Source organism: Sus scrofa, chromosome 14 (assembly GCF_054392235.1).
Source record: "Sus scrofa isolate SSC_HxYL_T2T_F1_AM1 chromosome 14, Sscrofa_HxYL_maternal_Yorkshire_Landrace_v2.0, whole genome shotgun sequence".
In the NCBI taxonomy this organism is placed as follows: Eukaryota; Metazoa; Chordata; class Mammalia; order Artiodactyla; family Suidae; genus Sus; species Sus scrofa.
In genome coordinates this window covers 79,454,050-79,474,535 of record NC_139396.1, presented here as the reverse complement: position 1 = coordinate 79,474,535, position 20,486 = coordinate 79,454,050, and the positions used below count along the sequence as shown (strand labels likewise).

The following is a 20,486-nucleotide window of genomic DNA, read 5'->3' as shown; positions in this document are numbered from 1 at the left end:
CACAGCAACAGCGGATCGTTAACCCACTGAGCAAAGGCAGGGATCGAACCCGCAACCTCATGGTTTCTAGTCGGATTTGTTAACCACTGCGCCACGACGGGAACTCCAGTGCTGCAGTACTTTTCCATAAAAACAAACATTGTATCCTCACATGTTAAAGGCAAGGTGTGTGTTGAGGTTTTTCTGCGGAAGCTCGCTCCCAGGCGGTTACCTAAATGAAGTCATCCTGGTGGTTTTCCTTGATAACCGTCGTTTTCACTGTCCTGATCAAACGCTGTCTTTACCTTTTCAACCAGCTGGTGCAGCTCTCGTCTCAACCCCCAGAGCCTCGGAACTGCCCCCTGCGTGGGTTTGGGGGATGCCCCCCTCCTGGTCTGGACCTCACAGCGACCTGCCACGTGAGGTCCCGCCGGAAAAACAAAGAGCTATCCACGTGGTGCCTCTGCCCCGCCCCTCCTCCCAGAGAAGCGGGGCGGGTGCGTCGCCGGCCTTCCCACCACTGGGAACTGGGTCACAGCCTGCCCAGGCCGGCCCTGTGGTGGGCGGTCCAGCGCCAGCTCCCGACCAATCCCTGGACGCCAAGGAGAGAACTAGGGCGCACGTGCCTTGCCTACTGGACGCGGACGTTGAGGGCCAGAGCAGGGACTGCACGGTGCCCCTGTGCAGGATGGGGAGCAGAGCTGGCCCGCCCTCCTTGTACCAACTGGAGAAAGAATTTCTGTCTTAAGTGCCTTATGTTGTTCAAACATTTCTTCTTCTTCTTCTTCTTTTTTTTTTTTTTTTTTTTTAAGAACAAATTAAAACAATGTGTCTACCTTGAATTGTTTCATGCTGCTGTGCTTTCAGAGCTGTGGTCATGTTACTAAAATAATAATGGATGTCTGCCTTCTCCAAAAATGTATGTGATTGCTATTGGCTGTTTTTTCACTGGATTCTTACCTAGTAACTTGAGATACTACACGTGTGTGGAAAGCAAGAAATGTGCAACAGTGTAAAACGCTGTTTAAGCACAATTGTAAGTGCTTGGTGTGTTCCCACTTACCTCTTTGTACGTTCGCAGGCATTGTAATGGGTGTGCCATTTCCGTTTCCTTATTTCCTGTTTCCTTCCTTCATTTTCCATTTTCCCCTCATTTTTCTCATCTCTCTTTTTCATGTCCTCTTTTTTTGTTATTTGTGCAACAAAAAGCCAAGAATAATGTGCTATTAGTAAGTGAAGGTGTCTGTTTAAATAGATTTGATGACTAAAATAGGCAGATTTCTAAACTCAGCAAAAGGCTGATAATCGATGCCCAAATCTCACCTAAAATATGCATATTTCTCCCTTTGAGAAAATTTTACTGAATATAACTTGTCAAGTTTTACTGAATGTAACTTGCCAAAATTTTATCCGTTAGAACTCCAAAATAGAATTAATTCATTTGATTCAGACCATACAGATTTTTGATTTTTTTTGATATTTGATTCAGATCATGCAGCTGAGAGGCGCTCACTATAGGTTCCTCCTATAGAAAGGGCCTTCCTTCATCAGTAGCCATCAATTTTGTATCCAGAAGTATACATCTTTTCTTTTTGTCATAGAATTTTTTTTTAAATTAATTGACGCATGTGTCATGTATTGTAAACATTTGTATCACTTAACTTTATTTTTCTCTATTGAAATGCATATTTACCTCAGTCATCCCAAATGCTGTTAGAAACACTGCAAAGTGAAGAAACAGCAGTACTATTTAACTTTGGGGGTTTTTTGGCCACATCCATGGCATGTGGAAGTTCTTGGGAGGGTTTGAACCTGAGCCACAGCTGTAACCAAGCTGCTACAGTGACAATGCTGGATCCTTAACCCACTGCACCAAAAGGGAACTCCCTAAACATTTTTAAATAGTTATTTCGCTTTTCACTTCCCATTGTGGTGCAGCAGAAATGAATCTATTATCCATGAGGATGCGGATTCAATCCCTGGCCTTGCTCAGTGGGTTAAGGATGTGGCACTGTTGTGGCTGTGGTGTAGCCCGGCAGCCACAGCTCTGATTTGACCCCTAGCCTGGGAACTTCCACATGGCATGGGTGCAGCCCTAAAAAAAAAGCAAAATAAATAAAAACCTCTTAAATTGTGGATAAATGTTAGAGATCTGTTGGGTGAGATAAATTGATAGGGTAGAAAGGAGAGATACAGATTATTTTCAGATGTGGATCGATAAAATGAATCTTGGGTAGCAGATGAGGTTTTTAAATCATGTATAATTATGAGTCACTTTTATAAATCATACGGCTGTGATAAAAATAGACCCCAGAGTTATTAAGCTACTGAAATGGCTATCCAGGAGCTTGGGAAATTTGCCTGGGTTTCTTTTGTTAAATTTGTTATGCCTCTATCACTAGGGTATGGTTATTCAGATGATTGGCAATAACTATTTAAAATTTAAATGTTACTTGATATTTCATTTAAAATTTTACCTTGGTAAAGATTTACCAAATAACCAAAAGGTCTGTGATTTAAATTAAATCAGATGTGAAAAAATATCTACCTATAGTAGAAGAGGAAGAAAGGAAAATTAGATTATTTGGCCATTTTGGAACATCTTAGTCATCTAACAAGTATGCCCCAGCAAAGGAGGAACAGGGCGTGAAAGGATTATACTAATAGAGGCGCCTTTTGCCCCAAGGAAGACAGTCTTGTATTTAAAATGCTTGCAGCAAAATCTCAGGTACTTAATTTATTGTGTTATGGTCTGTTCTGTGATTTGGCTTCACATTTGGGTGATTATTACCTGACGTAACAGAGATGTGGTCTCCTCAAAATTGTTTTACATTTGAAAGTGTGGTCCGCTGCATCATATTCAGTGATTTGGGGCAGGGAACTTTCCACTAAAAGTAGATAAAAGACATGCCTACAGTAACACATGAACCACAAAACAGAGAAGCTGTTTTCAGTTTTGCTTCTACCAAAACATGGCTTGTATGTTTGGGTGTGTGTGGTGTGTGTGGTGTGTGAGGGTGGGGGAATGAACTGTCTCTCTTATCCCTCTATTCTGTTCCTGTTGCTATTTAGCTTTATTTTAGTCAACTCTACATTATGATGAATTTAGAAATGAGGCTGTGTTAAAAAGATAATCATGACATAAGGACCCAATCTCCCATGGTATTACAGATAATTATTTTTGGCTGAGATCTATTGTACATTTGTGATTTTCTATGTGTATTAGTACACTTAGCAGAATCTGGTTATTTATTTTCATGTAGACATAATAACTCACTGAAAGGTAAATTAAGCTGATTACTCCTAGTCAACAATTAAGGTGCTGCCACTGCAGAGATTTAAGGCCTGGGCCTGATGTGCTGTACTATGAAGCTTTGTGACTGAACAAAATGTTTACATATGTTGTCTATTTTTTTAATAAACTTTTTTTATAGCTCATCTGTTTGCTCAGTGGCTTTGATCGACTCCTGATGATTATGAATGTAATTGGTAGTGGTTTATTTTTGTATTTAATAAGGGAAAGCATATAAATAAAGATTATTAGTAAGTCAGGTATTAACCTGCTAAATTCATTGAACTGAAGGATCATTAAATGACTCATGGGATTAAATACTTTTTTTTGAAGTATAATGAAATACTTTATTTATTTATTTTTGTCTTTTTAGGGCCACACCCACAGCATATGGAGGTTCCCAGGCTAGGGGTTAAATCGAAGCTATAGCCGCTGGCCCACACCACAGCCACAGCAATGTCACATCTGAGTCTCATCTGCAACCTACACCACAGCTCACGGCAATGCTGGATCCTTAACCCACTGAGCAAGGCCAGGGATCAAACCTGCGTCCTCATGGATACTAGTCAGATTCATCTCTGCTGAGCCACACCTTGAACTCCAAAATACTTTATTTAAAATGTTGTTTGCTTCATATGTGCATCAAAAACTTGGATTTCATTGTGAGAATCTTGCAACTCCCAGCTTTTCAGAAGGCACACTTTTTGGCAGAAGGAATTACCCTATGAGCTAAATCTCCGTTGATGCTCCAGGATAGTAATTAATGATACATATCAATGATTAGCATGTTTAAAGCAGAAGAATTTCAGAAATCACCCAACATCTGGTGATTCTTCGTAAGTGAGAAAAACTTGGGTGAATTAGAAAAGCAGATGGAAGCATTTCATGAAGATCCGGGCAATACCCTATCATGTGAGAGTGAGAAAAATTTAATATCCATTGTGTATCTGCCAAGTGTGAAGGACCCTACGAGGCGCCTCTGTGACACCTCCTGTAATTCTCTTTAGTAGAGTTTGTGAGGTAGGTAGTAATAGTTTCCCTGGTTCATTAGATATGAAACAGGCACAGAGAAGTTTGGTGAATTTCCAAAGACCCACCATTTACCTGTTCACACCTGTTGTAACTGTACATACAGACTAGAAGATGAAGACATCTGAAGGGTGATTTTGTAAGTGGAATCCAAAGCTAAGGTAGTTTTTCACTCATCAAAACGTTCAAAATGCTAGAAATGTTTGAGGACTTATCTAAAAGCAAAGCTAACAATGGTTAATATGGTGGGATACTTCCTAAGTAAGTAAAAATGAAATAGAAGGTACTAACACCTGCATATGTAATAGGTCAACTCAGGGGAAAAAAGGAGTACTGTATTCAGTGGTTTATAAATATGGTGAAATTATTTAAAGACCACAATATAAATGTAAAATAATGTTGGGTCTAAGCTGTCTCTACGCTTTACTTCTGAAAAAGCCAACATGCTAAAATTGAAGCCCTTATAAATCAAACAGCAATAGTACTAGCTTTCCCTTTTGTTTTTTTAGCAAAAAATAGATAAGTTCAATTAAGTTTGTTGTGCTAACAAACTCATTAAGTGGCTCTCTATGATAAGCGCTGGGAAAGACTAAAGGAGACACCACCTATGTGTTTTGCTTCCATGGTTAAGATACAGTAAGAAAGACACTGAACTGAGACGCTAGACAGGGCCAGCTTTGTGGGCTCATGGCTTAGGCTTCATACTCAGAATGTCCCCGAGCTTGATTTTTTCCTCTTTGCTAATTCCCTCTTGAAATTCTTAAGAAATTTTGAACAGTGACCCCTCACTTTTACTTTTGCACTGGCCCCCACAAATTAGGGGGCTAAGCCTGACTACAAGTGAAATGAGTGTTATAAAAAGGGTGGGATGGTTGCTCTCCAGGCAGCCCTGGCAGAGCCCATCCAATCTGCCGGGGGCCGGGGTTGGGGGTGGGGTGGATTTCAGGGAAGACCGCAAAGGAAGCTGGGACCTCTGCTTGGTGAGACACACTCCCTGCAAAGTCCCCAGCTTATGGGGAGTCCTCAAGTCCTGTTTTCCTTGCTCCTGTCCAGATTTTGTCTTTGGCTTTCACTGTTTGTTCAATGGTCTGTCTTGGTATGGATCTCTGCATACATCCTACTGGGAGTTTGTTTAATTTCTTGCATGTGTAGATAGTTTTCAGCAAATGTGGGGTTTGCAGCCATAATTTCTTCAAATATTTTTTCTACTCCTTTTCTTCTCCCCTTCTGGTACTCTCATTACACTTATATTGATGTACTTAATGGTGCCCCACATTTCTCTAAGGCCCTGTTCATTTTTATTCATTCTTCTTTCTCCCTTTCTTCCTTCCTTTCTCTTTCTTTTTCTTTCTTTCTTTCTTTCTTTCTTTCTTTCTTTCTTTCTTTCTTTCTTTCTTTCTTTCTTTCTTTCTTTCTTTCTTTCTTTTTACATAATCTTTATTGATTTCTCTTCAAATTCTCTTATCTTCCTTCAGTTCACATCTACTGTCAAGACTCTTGAGTGAATTTCTTCATTTTAGTTACTGTATTTTCAAATCCACGGTTTCCATTTGATTTTTTTTTTTTTTTGTAAATTTTGATATTCTCTCCCTCTCTCTCTTTTTTTTTTTTTTTTTTTTCCTGCTTTTTAGGGCCAAACTTGCAGCATATGGAAGTTCCTAGGCTAGGGATTGAAGCTGAGCTACAGCTGCTGGCCACAGCCACAGCAATGCAGGATCTGAGCCGCATCTGTGACCTATACCACAGCTCACAGCAACACCAAATCCCTGACCCACTGAGCAAGACCAGGGATTGAACCCACATCCTCATGGATACTAGTCAGATTCGTTACCACTGCACTACAACGGGAACTCCCTGACATTCTCTTTTGACGGAGCATTGTCATCATTCATACCTTCCTTCTTTAGTTCATTGAGCAAACGTATAATGGCAGCTTTGAAGCCCATTACATCTGAGATCTGGACCCTTTCACAGACCATCTCTGATGCCTCCTTTTTTCCCAGTTTAGGGGTCACTCTTTTCTGTTTCTTAGTATATCTCAGTTTTTAAATTGAAAACTTGGCCATTGTGACAACAATGGCTTGTGATTCCCCTCACCTCCCCAGGTCTTATTTTTGTTGTTGTTTGCATGTTAGTTTGTTTAGTGATCTGGCTAGACCATTTTAGTGAAAGCTCTCAGAAGGTCCAGCTGTGGGGGGCACACAGCTATCTCCGAGGACAGTTTAAGAGCACAGCTCTCTTTGACGCTTATCTCTCTGTTAAGCTGTCTGCTAAATCTGGTGTTACATCCAGCTGCTGGGCTTCAATAATTGCTGACTGATCACTCTGCTTTTTATTATGCCCTGGGGCACAGATTGCTCTAGAGCCTAGTCCAGTTAATGTCAGACAGGGGCAGTTTGAGGTCCAGTGTTTAAGGCTTGTTCTGATCCCAGGTAGGGTAGCTGCCTCTTGGCCTGATTCTCTCAGGTGACCTAACTGGCCTGTGGTTTAGCTTGTTGCTCCTAACTAAGAGGCACCGGAGTTGTTGAGAGTGGTTTTAGGCTTGAACTTCTCCACGCTCTGTTTCAAATAAAGTCTGTTTCTTTGGTGAGAGCCTTGTCGCTCTGCTCTTGTGTAACACCTCTTGCACTTGGCAAAATATCTGAGCCATACTCTGGGTGCTGGGGGGAGTGGTAACTTGTGGTCTTTTTGGCTTGCTTCTCCCAGAGTAGATAGAACCCCTGCTGTCCAAGTGAACTGGTGTGAGGGCATCTAAGAAACCAGCTGTGTCACTATGGGGAGAGCCTCTACCCTGGGAGTAGGGGCTGGATGGGGAAAGAGGCCTTAGGAAATTGGCCTCTTAAATATAGAGTTGGAGGGGATGAGAAAAGCTGTGTCTTCTGCCTCCCAGTGAAATACCTTTTCCCTCTCTTGGGAGCTGATGGGGAAGAGAGTCTTGCATTTTTGGCCAAATCTGACTGGAATGGAGCTTCTGTCAGGCTGAGCTGGGTCAGGGTGGAAGGGTAGGTGAGAGGGAGCAAGTCACAGCTCAGGTGCAAGTCTTACTTTCCTTAGCAAGATTTAGTCTCTTCTTTTTTGAATAAGTATTTCTTTGTTCGCAGTATATCCTGAATTTCCAGAGACTTAAAAGAAATATTTTTAGGGTAGCTTTCAGTAGTGATGCTGATCTCCTTGGGGAGTGGGTCCTCAGAGTCATTATACAGCCATCCTGTAAGGGGAACCTCTTGGTAATATTTTACAAAGCTGCTCACTATCACCTTCTGAAGCCGTTTTCTCCTATTGGCTCACGTAACACATCTAAATTCATGTGGTTTATCTCATGGCTCTCAGTGCATTTCGAGGCCAATCACTCTCAATTTTCTATCTCTGGCTCCATTCTAATCTTAGAGCTCCATTCATACAGATTCTGCTGCTTGCTTATCATCTCCTCTTGGGTGTCTAAGAGGCATGAACATGAACATGGCCTCAGTAAAATTCTTGACTCACTGCCTTCCTTGAATTTGCTCTTCCTCCTCTCTCTCGCTCTCTTTTTTTTTTTTTTTTTTTTTTTTTCTTTTTTTTTTTTTTTGTCTTTTGTCCTTTTAGGGCAGCACCCGTGGCATATGGAGGTTCCCAGGCTAGGGGTCTAATCAGAACTGTAGCTGCTGGCCTACGCCAGTGACACAGCAACATGGGATCCGAGCCACATCTGCACCACAGCTCACGGCACCTCGGGATCCTTAATCCATTGAGCAAGGCCAGGGATCGAACCCTCAACCTCATGGTTCCTAGTCGGATTCCTTAATCACTGAGCCACGATGGGAACTCCTGCTCTTCCTTCTCTTAACGAACAGCTTTAGCACCTAGGAACTGGCAGCTTCTGCTGACGAGTCTCCAGCATAGCAACATCATGAATGTTCCTTATGTCACCTGTGGTTGGTCAGTAATCTGTAGAATAATCAGATGAATTATTCCCATTTTACAGATGAAGAAACTGAAATTTAGGGAAAGGAAGTAAATTGTTGGGTTTGAATCCAATCTGAGTCTGTGCTTTTAGACCATGGGGAAAATGTTGGTTAAATGTCAGTTTGTTTTCAGTAAATGTTAACATGTTGATCAAAGGATAGTTGAAGGAAAGTAGTATAAACTATAGTTGGAGCGGGACTTCAGGGATATTATTATGAAGGACTTTGATTAGTAATCTAAGGATCTGGCACTGTATTTTGCATTTTAAAAAAAGCAATGATAGGTTTTAATTTGTAGAGTATATTTGTTAGTTTTCTCCAGAGGACCAGAACAAGTAGGATGTGCATATCTGTATTTTAGAGAGAGGGAAATTTTTTTTTCTTTTTTCTTTTTTCTTTCTTTCTTTCACAGCCGATCCTGTGGCATATGGAGGTTCCCAGGCTAGGGCTCAAATCAGAGCTGCAGCTGCCGGCCTACACCACAGCCACAGCAATGCCAGATCCAGGCCACATCTTTCAGCTACACAACAGCTTTCAGCAATGCCAGATCCTTAACCCATTGAGTAAGGCCAGGGATCAAACCCACACCCTCCTGGACACTATGTCAGGTTCTTAACCTGCCAAGCCACAACAGGAACTCCAGAAAATTTATTTTAAGGAATTGATTCACCTGCTCATTGGAGCTGGCAAGTTTGAATCCTGCAGGGTGCGCTGGGAGGCTGGATCCCCAGAGAGGAGCTGACGTAGCTGGAGCCTGAAGGTCGTCTGGAAGCAGAATCCTAGAACCGAGGTGTTGGCAGCATTGGTTTTTGTCTAGGGCTGTCTTTCTGGCTTGCAGACCTTTCTGTGTCCTTCTATGCACCCTGCCCCATGCAGGTCTGTTCCCCCACTTTCCTCTTCTATTAAGGACACAGTCATATTGGGTTAGAGCCCACTCTCATGACTCATTTTGACTTGATTACCTCTGGAAAGACTGCCTCCAAATACAGTCACATTCTGAGACCCTGGGTGTTAAACCTCTGTGGGGCTGTACCCTGCAGCCCTGCCCGCCCTGTACTCACCCGGCCTCCAGACCAAAGAAAGAGCTCAGAGTCAGTGACAGAGACATCACTGGTTTAACAGATGCGGGGAGCTTACACACCTGAAACAAGGTCCTGGAACAACACCCGACCATGTGCGACAAATGGCAGGCAGAACAGGGCAACAGACTTCGCTACCTGGGGAGAAGGAGGTTACCAGTTAAGAGAGGGGGAATTAACGTCAGGTTGGCTCATCAGATACCAGGAAGACCAGCCAGGGGACATCCGTCACTGCCCTCCAGGCTAACAACCTGCAGGAGACAGTTGTCTTCTCTCTGATAAACCCTCATAGTGGAGCATTCTGATCTAAAGATCAGAACACTCACTCTCTGGGGCAGGGGCAAGGGCATAGGTATTTGCTGATTAGGCTCTAGGGTGAAGAGGGAAGGTCAGTCAGGTGAGTGGGGTGTGGGTGAGGCAGGGACTGGTCCAGTAGATGATGTACAGAGGGCAAGAGAAGAGCCACCGGGGTGGGGGTGGGGCTGACCACACAGCCTCCAACACAGGACCTGCAGGTGTGCGATCTCTTCCATAACAGCCTGGAAGATGCTTTCAAATAATGGACATGACCGTGGTATGTGAAATAGAGAGAGGACAACTAGAGGCATTGGGAAGGTTTGTTTTTTGTTTTTGTTTCTGTTTTTGTTTTTGTTTTTTGGTTGTTGGTTTTTTTTGGTTTGTTTGTTTGGTTGGTTGGTTGGTTTTTTTTGTTTTTTTTTTTTTTTTTTTTGGTTTTTTAAGGCTGCACTTGTGGCATATGGAGGTTCCCAGGCTAGGGGTCCAATCAGAGCTACAGCTGCTGGCCTGCACCACAGCCACAGCAACACGGGATCCAAGCTGCATCTGTGACCCACACCACAGCAACACTGGATCCTTAACCCACTGAACAGGGCCAGGGATCGAACCTGCATCCTCGTGGTTACTAGTCAGGTTCAATAATGCTGAGCCACAACAGGAACTCCATTGGGAAGATTTTATCAGACCTAACAGTGAGAATCATCAGGAAAGGAAGCCCAAGAGAGGAAGCTCACAATCTCCACATCAGGGATATTGGCAAAGAAGAGCAAGAGGTCCATCAGGACAGAACAGTTAGCTGGTTGGGAAGTTGTACATCAACAAGAAATAAAACACCAAGAGGAGAATTAGTGCTTAAATAAAATGAGGATCTGGAGGTGGGCAGTGAAGTTTGCCATTCTGAATTGTGGAAAATTCTAGAGACATCCAACCATCAGGTGGGGCTGGGACATGATAGAGGTTGGAGCTGGAGAGAGACTCTGCAATCGTTCGAATTTGGGGTAGTCAAAGATTCTGAGGGACTCCAATGAGGAAGGCAAAGAGAAGAAACTGAACTGAAGAGGGCTCACTGGGAAAGAGTGAGAAGATCCAGAGGGTGATGGAAAAAGAGCGACGGCTCACATGGCTTAAAAAAGACCCAGAGAGAACAAGGCAGTTGAAGATCCCATCACAGTTCCCCAAGTACTTTCTCTGAGTCCACGTTTAAAATCCACAACTTTTAAAGAACTAAATACTAAGAACTTTTTTAAGAACATAAAGCTGGAATTCCCATCGTGGCTCAGCCGTTAGCGAACCCGACTGGTATCCACGAGGAAGCAGGTTTGGTCCCTGGCTTCACTCAGTGGGTTAAGGATCTGGCGTTGCCATGAGCTGTGGTGTAGGTCACAGACAAGGCTCGGGTTTGGTGTTGCTGTGGCTGTGGCTGTGGCCGGCAGCTGCAGCTCTGCTCGACCCCTAGCCCCTAGCCTGGGAACCTCCATATGCCGTGTGTGTGTGTGGCCCTAAGAAAGATGAAAGAAGACCAAAAAAAAGAACATAAAGCTAACCTTTTTGTCTCGGAATTACCCCATTCCCCAGAGCCGTCAGCACCCCTTTCCCTCCTAAGTGGAAGAGGAAGCTCATCCGTTTTGTTAAAAGGAGCATCCTACAGAGTTCTGCCTCCCTAGGAAGTCCCAAGGGACCAAGGAGTGAAAGGAAGAGAACAGACACCATGACCCAGAGCACGTTGTTTCTATTCCTCACCCCTCCTCCCCCTGTGCTTCCTAAAGTGTAAAGATTCTCCATAAAGGTACAAACCAGATATAGCTCTGCATGCCTAAAACTATAGGATCACCATTATTAAGATGACCAGCATTTGATCTTAGACACACTGGTTTATTTTCCAGCTTCCATGGCCATCTTGCCTCTTGCCACTCCCTACCAGTGGCAGGCAGATCTGTGTCTGCCGTGTCCTTTTCCTCCTGGCGTCAGTGCAACCTGGCACTGTTTGTCTAGGAGCAGGAGGTACTCCCTGCACACATCTGTAGGGACGGCCAGAAACAGGCTGCTGCTGACAAGGAATTGTACAAGGAGTTAGAGTTTTCTCCCTGTGGATGTCAGAGAACCAGAACACATTCTAACATGGTCCCTCCAAAAAGGTTTCACTTAGTCTATTAAGGAATGTTTTCCACAAGAAATACGTGTCCAATTTTATTACATAAGTCTGCAGGAAGATATAGTATTTGAAAAAAATGTTCTGCCAAAAAAAAAAAACATGTTTCATCATATGACTGACTTGGTTGGAAGAAAGTTTTAAAACTGGAAAGATTTCTAAGTTTTATGGCTTAATACATACTGGATTTTTCAGTATGTCAAAACTTTTTCTCTAGAACAGGGAATTATTCTGATTTTACCTGGGTATGCTTTTTTTTTTTTAATTTAAGTATAGTTGATTTACAATGTTGTGCTAACTTTTGCTATACAGCAAAATAATTCTTGTGTGTGTGTGTGTGTGTGTGTGTGTGTGTGTGTAGTGTCTGTTCTATGCCTTTTGATTCCTTGGCCCCTTGGGACTTCCTAGAGAGGGGGAACTCTGTAGGACTGCTCCTTTTCATAAAACTGACAATTTACAATGTTGTGCTAATTTCTGCTGTACAACAAAGTGATTCAGTTATACACACACACGTGTGTGTGTGTATATGTGTATACATATGTATATACATACACACATTTTTTGACCACACCTGCGGCATGTAGAAGGTCCCAGGCCAGAGACTGAACCTGCACCACAGCAGTGACAATCCCAGATCCTTAACCCATTGAGCCACCGGGGAATTCCCTACATTCTTTTTTATATATTCTTTTCCATCATGGTCTATCCCAGGAGATTGGACATAGTTTCCTGTGCTGTTCAGTAGGACCTCATTGTTTATACACCCTCAATGCAACAGTTTGCATCTCCTAACCCCAGACTCCCAGTCCATTCCACTCCCTCCCCCTCCCCCTTGGCAGCCACAAGTCTGTTCTCCATGCCTGTGAGTCTGTTTCTGTTGTGTAGATAGGTTCATCTGTGCCATGTTTTAGATTCCACATATAAATGATATCATATGGTATTTGTCTTTCTTTTTCTGATGTATTTCATTTAAAATGAAAATCTCATTGGTGTTCCTGTTGTGGCGCAGTGGAAACGAATCTGACTAGTATCCATGAGGACACAGGTTCCATCCCTGACCTTGCTCAGTGGGTTAAGGATCTGGCATTGCCACGAGCTGTGGTGTAGGTCAAAGATGTGGCTCAGATCCCACATGACTGTGGCTGTGGTGCAGGCCAGAAGCTATAGCTCCAATTTGACCCTTAGCCTGGGAATCTCCATATGCCTCAGGTGTGTCCCTAAAAAAAAAGAGAGAAGGAGAGAGAAAATCTCTAGTTGTATCTTGCTATGAATGGAAATATTTTGCTCTTTCTTATGGCTGAGTAATATTCCGTTGTGTATAGGTACCACATCTTAATCCATTCATCTGTCGATGGACATTAGGTTGTTTCTGTGTCTTGGCTATTGTGAATAGTGCTGATATGGACATATGTGTGCATGTATCTTTTTTTAAAATTATATATAAGGAGTTCCTGTTGTGGCACAGTGGAAACAAATCCAACTAGTATCCATGAGGATGTGGGTCCGACCCCTGGCCTCACTCAGTGGGTTCAGGATCCAGCATTGCTGTGAACTGTGGTGTAGGTCACAGACATGGCTTGGATCTGGAATTGCTATGGCTGTGGCTGTGGCCGGCAGCTGCAGCTCCAATTCGACCCCTAGCCTGGGAACTTCCATATGCTGTGGGTGTTACCCTAAAAAGCAACAAATAAATAAATAATTTATATAAGTATATATTTTATTAAAGCATAGATGATTTACAATGCTGTGCCAAGTTCTGCTATACAGCAAAGTGACCCAGTAATACATATACATACATTCCATTTTTTTTTTATTTTCTTCCTTCAAGGTCTATCCCAAGAGCCTGGTTATAGTTCCCTGTACTGTACAGCAGGACCTCATTGCTTATCCATTCTATATGTAATAATTTTCATCTACCAACCCTGAATTCCCAGTCTAGCCCTATCCCTCCTCCCTCCTCTTAGCAACCAGAAATCTGTTCTCTATATCTGTGAGTCTCTTTCTGTTTTGTAGATAGGTTCATTTGTGCCATATTTTTGTTCATTTTTATTTTTATAATATTTTTATTTTTTCTACTATAGTTGATTTGCAGTGTTCTGTCAATTTCTGCTATACAGCAAAGTGACCCAATCATGCATGTATACATTCTTTTTCTCACATTATCCTCCCATTTATGCCATACTTTAGATTCTACGTATAAGTAATATCATACGGCTTTTTTCTTTCTCGTTCTGGCTTCACTTAGTATGAAAATCTCTAGTTGCATCCATGCTGCTGCAAATGGCATTATTTTGTTCTTTTTTATGGCTGAGTGGTATTCCATTGTATACTTGTACCACATCTTCTTTATCCATTCCTCTGCTGATGGACATTTAGGTTAATCCTATGTCTTTGCTACTGCAAATAGTGCTGCAATGAACATAGGGGTGCATGTATCTTTTTTTTTTTTTTTTTGTCTTTTTGCTATTTCTTTGGGCCGCTTCCGCGGCATATGGAGGTTCCCAGGCTAGGGGTCTAATCGGAGCTGTAGCCACCGGCCTACGCCAGAGCCACAGCAACGCAGGATCTGAGCCGCGTCTGCAACCTACACCACAGCTCACGGCAACGCCAGATCGTTAACCCACTGAGCAAGCGCAGGGACCGAACCCGCAACCTCATGGTTCCTAGTCGGATTCGTTAACCACTGCGCCACGACGGGAACTCCACATGTATCTTTTTGAATTACAGTTTTGTCCAGATACATGCCCAGGAGGTTGATTGCTGGATCTTATAGTCATCCTATTTTTAGTTTTCTGAGGAACCTCCATGCTGTTTTCCATAGTGGCTGTAGCAATTTACATTCCCACCAACAGTGTAGGAGAGTTCCCTTTGCGCCATACCCTCTGAAGCATTTTTTTGGTAAACTTATTAATGATGGCCATTCTGACTGGTGTGAGTTGATATCTCATTGCAATTTTGATTTGCATTCCTATAGTAATTAGCAATGTTGAACATTTTTTCATGTACTCATTGGCCGTCTGTATTTCTTCTTTGGAGAAACAGGTAGTTATTTATACAGGTGTAAACATGATTCAAGTCAAAAGGAGTTGGCAATAATTGTTCCTCCACTCTGTTTATTGCCCAAATTCAGCACACCTGGTTCAAAAATTGAAGCATCCTATTTGCATTGGATTTTCTCCTTTCCAGACACTAGATGGCTCTATATACACATTATTTCACAGACAAGGCCTACCAACATAGTTCGATTATTTGAAGAATTGCAGCCAAGTTTATACTTAGGTGAAAAAAAGAAAAATAACAGGTGTGATTTGAGAAAGTACTGGAGAGATGAGAGGAGTGAAGGAAAATGATTCTCTGGTGGCAGTTACAGAGGAATAAGAAGACGACTTATTTATTTATTTATTTTTTGCCTTTGTCTTTTCAGGGCTGCACCTGAGGCATATGGAGGTTCCCAGGCTAGGGGTCTAATCAGAGCTATAGCTGCTGGCCTACACCACAGCCACAACAACTCCAGATCTGAGCCTCGTCTTCGACCTACACCACAGCTCACAGCAACGCCAGATCCTTAACCCAATGATTGAGGCCAGGGATCTAACCCACAACCTCATGGTTCCTAGTCGGATTCGTTTCCGCTGCACCCCAACAGGAGCTCCAGATGATCTTTATGAAGTGAACTTTTCTATACATCTGTTCCAAATAGGGAGATAAAGGAGTTCTGGTTTTTTTTTTTTTTTTTTTTTTTTTTTTGGCGGGGGGTGTTTGCTTTTTTTTTTAATTTTAGAGCCATACCTGCAGCACATGGAGGTTCCCAGGCTAGGGGTCAAATCGGAGCTGTAGCCGCCAGCCTACACCACAGCCACAGCAATGCCAGATCCAAGCCATGTCTGTGACCTACACCACAGCTCAAAGCAATGCCAGATCCTTAACCCACTAAGCAAGGCCAGGGATTGAACCCACAACCTCATGGTTCCTAGTCGGACTTATTTCTTCTGGGCCATGACAGGAACTCCAAAAGAAGGAGTTTTATAGCTGTAAGCTAAGCCACATCTCCAAACGTCTATCTCCAGCTGAGGCAGAGTTGAATCAATGTCGAGCCTAGTAGACGTCCCACCATCATTAGACACTGGCTGAAAACAGAGTTCTGCCCTCAGTGTAGGTGGAGTCAAGGTGTGAACATAACACCATCCTGATTATATTCTTGGAGCTCTGAGTCGCATCATGTCCAGTTACCCTACATCCAGAATTTTCACTTTGTGTGATTCAATATATTCCCTTTTGACTTAAGTCAGCTTATGTGTTTATTTTATTTATTTGTTTATTTAATTGATTTATACTGAAATACAGTTGATTTATAATATCCTGTAAGTTCAGGTGTGCAGCACAGTGATTCAGATATATATATATATATATACACACACACACACATATATATACACATATATATACATACACATATTCTTCAGATTCTCTTTCCTTATAGGTTATTACAAAACATTGACTACAATACACTGTGATATACAGTAGGTTCTTGTTGGTTATCTATTTTATACATAGCAGTGTGTCATATTAGTAGTCCCAAACTCCTAATTTATCCCTTCCCCCACCCCCTTTCCCATTTGGCAATCGTAAGTCTGTTCTCTATGTCTGTGAGTCTCTTTCTATTTGAGAAATAAATTCATTTGTATCTTTTTTCCCCCTGATCCCACACAAAAGTGACATCCTATAATATTTGTTTTTCTCTGTCTGGTTTACTTCACTTAGTATGATAATATCTAAATCCATCTATGTTGCTGTAAATGGCATTATTTCATTCTTTTTATGGCTGAGTAATATTCCATTGACTGTGTTTTTTTCTGGCAACTACAAATAAATTTGCAAGGCTATCCTGATGAGGGGTGGACAAACTGGGCAGACAGTCAACATACACATGTGGGAATGTTTTGTGCTTATGTTTGTAACTAGGGTGGAGGGTTCAAGTGCTGCAAACTTAAAATTATTCTCTTCAGAAAAATTGATGCTCAGAAGCTCTATCCCAGTAGCTGCAGCAGGAGTTTTGAACTGTCTCTAGATAGTTAAAGGATAGTAGCTAGTAAGATTAGTTGCCGAAGAGATTCTGCAGATTAGAAGCAAAATACTCCCCTCTCCATGTGGATAATTTGCTAAGATGCTATAAAGTCATTATTAACTTTCTTATATAGGAGGGCTTCAGAGTGGGCCCCCCAAATAAAGGATGTTCACATCTTTGCAGATTCTTGGTACAGATTAACCTTCCCCATGGGAGCAATAGTCATGAAGCTAAAATCTTTTTTTTTTTTTTTTTTTTTTTTTTTTAGGGCTGCACTTGCGGCATATGGAGGTTCCCAGGCCAGGGGTCCAATCGGAGCTGTAGCTGCTGGCGACATCACAGCCACAGCAACGCAGGATCCGAGCCGCATCTGCAACCTACACCACGGCTCACGGCAACGCTGGATCCTTAACCCATTGAGCGACGCCAGGGATGGAACCCTCATCCTCGTGGATACTAGTCGGGTTTGTTAACTGCTGAGACACAGTGGGAACTCCACGAAGCTGGAGTCTTAATCTGAACCCTGGGTCTGCTCTCAGGATGAATTTCAATAGAACACTCAAGCTTCAGTTTTAAACAATATTTAATTAACACACACACACACACACACACACACACACACACACACACCACTGCCAGCTACAGTTGCTACCTATGGTGCTGGACCCTTTAACCTACTGTTCCTGCTGAGTATAGAATCTTCATCCTGGTGCTGCAGAGATGCTGCCAATCCCATTGCACCACAGTGGAAACTTAAATGAATTCAATTAAATAAATACATTTCATTGAAATAAAATTTAAAGAAAATGACAAGACATGGCCTCAAGAAGAATGCTAATTCCTTTCTTCTTCCTTAGCATTTTCAGGGACTGAATACAATTTAAAAAATTATCAGTTCATTTGTGATTGTGTGATTTGCAATTGAGAGGGAAGAAAAAAAATCATTTCTAGTGTATTGAATAGAAATGAGTTTAGTGAGTTTCACATCCCCAAGAACAAGGACATTTTTCATTGTGAAACATGAAACAGCTCTTTATTTTCCTTGAAGATACCACAGCTGCCTCTCTGTATTCTTCTCTCTGTGAAGATCCCTCCTGCGCAGGCTCAGCCTTCACTCCTTACCCCTGGGATTCCCTCTCCTCCAGGACTTCATTCCATCAGTTAGGTTCTTCTATTATTCAGTTTCTTTCTACCATTGAGTCTGTGATGGTTTATTTTATTTAATTTATTTTACTTTTGTCTTTTTAGGGCCACACCCACAGCATATGGAGGTTCCAAGGCTAGGGGTTGAATTGGAGCTACAGCTGCTGCCCATGACACAGCCACAGCAACGTGAGATCCAAGTCAAGTCTTTGGCCTACACCACAGCTCACGGTAATGCCAGATCCTTAACCCATTGAGCGAGGCCAGGGATCGAACCCGCATCCTCATAGATGCTAGTCGAGTTCATTAACTGCTGAGCAAGGAAGGGAACTCCTGTGATGATTAATTGTATGCATTGACTCGATTGGGTTACAAGGAGCCCAGCTATTTGGTCAAATATTATCCTGGGTCTTTCCTCTCGATAGCTAGATAAATATAGATATATACATATATACATATTTAGATATATAGAGATAGATAAATAGATACACACATATACACACATACACGTTTACTATTAGTTCTGTTTCTCTAAAGAATCCTAATACAGGATCCTTCTTTATCTTAAAAAAACAAAAAAAGAAAAAAAGTGTGTTGGAGTGAATCTTGGCTCTTAGAAAAATACGGTAAAATAAGGTGAAATTCATCACTTTATTTGACACTAGCGCCATCCCTGGCTGCCACTTTCCTTCTCCCTATTTTTCCTTCTCTCTGAGGCATCTGTGGTTGGTGGTCACTCTCTCACCTCTTAGCTGCTGACTTCTGGACCCCTAACAAATCTGGCTTCTCCCCTCTCCATGGCAACAGTAGCCTTGAAGGAAATAACAGCTTGTTGATTGCAAAGGTCTGTATCCCTTTTCAGTCATTTTTTGGCCTCTTCTGTGCTAACATGGCCAATAAAAGATTCCTTTAAAATTACAAATGTTTTCTTTCAGGAAATTTGAAAAGCTCTGAAAAGTACAAAGGAGGAAAAACCCACCTGTAATCACAATACTGAGAAAACTACTTGTTGGTATTTTGCTTCATCTTCTTCCCACATTTTTTCTCATAGTATACGTACTGGATTGGTTTTGTTTGTTTCTTTTGTTTTTTATTTATTTTTTATTTTTTGGCCATACCTGCATCATGCAGAAAGTTCCCAGGCCAGGAATCAAGTCTTTGCCACAGCAGTGACCTAAGCCGCAGCAGGGACAATGATGGATCCTAAACCCACTGAGCCACCAGGGAAGTCTTCTATAGTATACATACTATTTTTAAGTCAAAATTGGGACAATGCTACTGTCCTTTTGTCATCTGTGTTGCTTTATTTTGTTTTTACATTTAATACATTATGGATATTTTTCCATGCCAATAAATATTCTTCTGCAATAAGTTTTGTTTGATGCCAGCAAATCTGATCATCATACTGATATATTAAAACTTACTTTATCCCTTTCCCACTCTTTTATTTATTTATTTATTTTTCCTTTTAGGACCCCATCTGCGGCATATGGAAGTTACCTGACTAGGGATCAGATTGGAGCTGCAGCTGCCAGCCTACACCATAGCCAGAGCAATGTGGGATCTGAGCCCTGTCTATGACCTACACCTCAGCTCACGGCAATGCCGGAGGCTTAACCCACTGAGCAAGGCCAGGGATCGAACCTGCATCCTCATGGATACTAGACCTGTGAGCTCATTTCTGCTGAGCCACAACAGGAACCCCCCCTTCCACTGTTAAGAGTTTACATTGTTTCCACTAAATCATATTACCAACAAGGTTGACATTCAAGCAGGAGTCATGGTAACTAATGGGTTCTTACAGATTTCCCCACAGGAGGAGACTGCAAGGTCTGAACTGGGCCTGGTAAGCCTCCAGAGGGAACGCACATTCTGTCATTCTGTCCAGAGGTGAGAGACCTGTCTAGCACAAAAAGTATGGAAAACCTCCATCTCAAAGCTGGATGAATATGGAATGATTGGCCAGTGGGACCTGCTGTAGAGCACAGAGAACTCTCCCCAATATTCTGTGATAACCTATGTGGGGAAAGAATCTGAAAGTAAATGGATATGTGTATGTGTAAAACGGAATCATATTGTACATCAAAAATGATCACAACCTTGTAAATCCACTCTACTTCAATAAAACTTTAAAAAAAAAAAAAAAAGCTGGATGAATCCCGAGTTAAGAAGTATGGGAGCATAAATGATCTTTTTAAGTGGCCTTGGCATTGAGTGGAATTTTTTCCATCTTTAGCTAAGTCTTCTATTCAGGAACATTCAGTCTTGGAATAAGGTGAGTGCTTTTACAAATCCCTTGAATGCAGAGTTCCCGTGGTGCAGCAGAAATGAATCCGACTAAGAACCATGAGGGTTCGTTCCCTGGCCTCGCTCAGTGGGTTAAGGATCCGGCGTTGCCGTGAGCTGTGGCGTGGGTCGCAGACGCGGCTCGGATCCCGCGTTGCTGTGGCTGTGGTGTAAGCCGGCGGCTAGAGCTGCGATTGGACCCCTGGCCTGGGAACCTCCATAT

General features: G+C 42.3%; 1 protein-coding gene and 1 long non-coding RNA gene across 3 annotated transcripts in view; both read left to right on the top strand.

Annotated features, from left to right (window-relative positions):
• MAP3K21 (mitogen-activated protein kinase kinase kinase 21) overlaps positions 1–3,417 on the top strand; it is a 57,130-nt gene extending 53,713 nt beyond the window's left edge. For both annotated transcript variants that reach the window (XR_014827866.1, XM_001928214.5), the window contains one exon: positions 297–3,417. Coding sequence is in view for 1 of the 2 variants with exons in the window: in XM_001928214.5 (XP_001928249.2) it covers positions 297–727 (431 nt within the window). In the remaining variant the exon portion in view is untranslated. The remainder of the gene's footprint in view (positions 1–296) is intronic.
• LOC146396806 (uncharacterized) overlaps positions 1–20,486 on the top strand; it is a 769,570-nt gene that overhangs the window by 601,733 nt on the left and 147,351 nt on the right. The gene's annotated exons all lie outside the window — the stretch shown is intronic.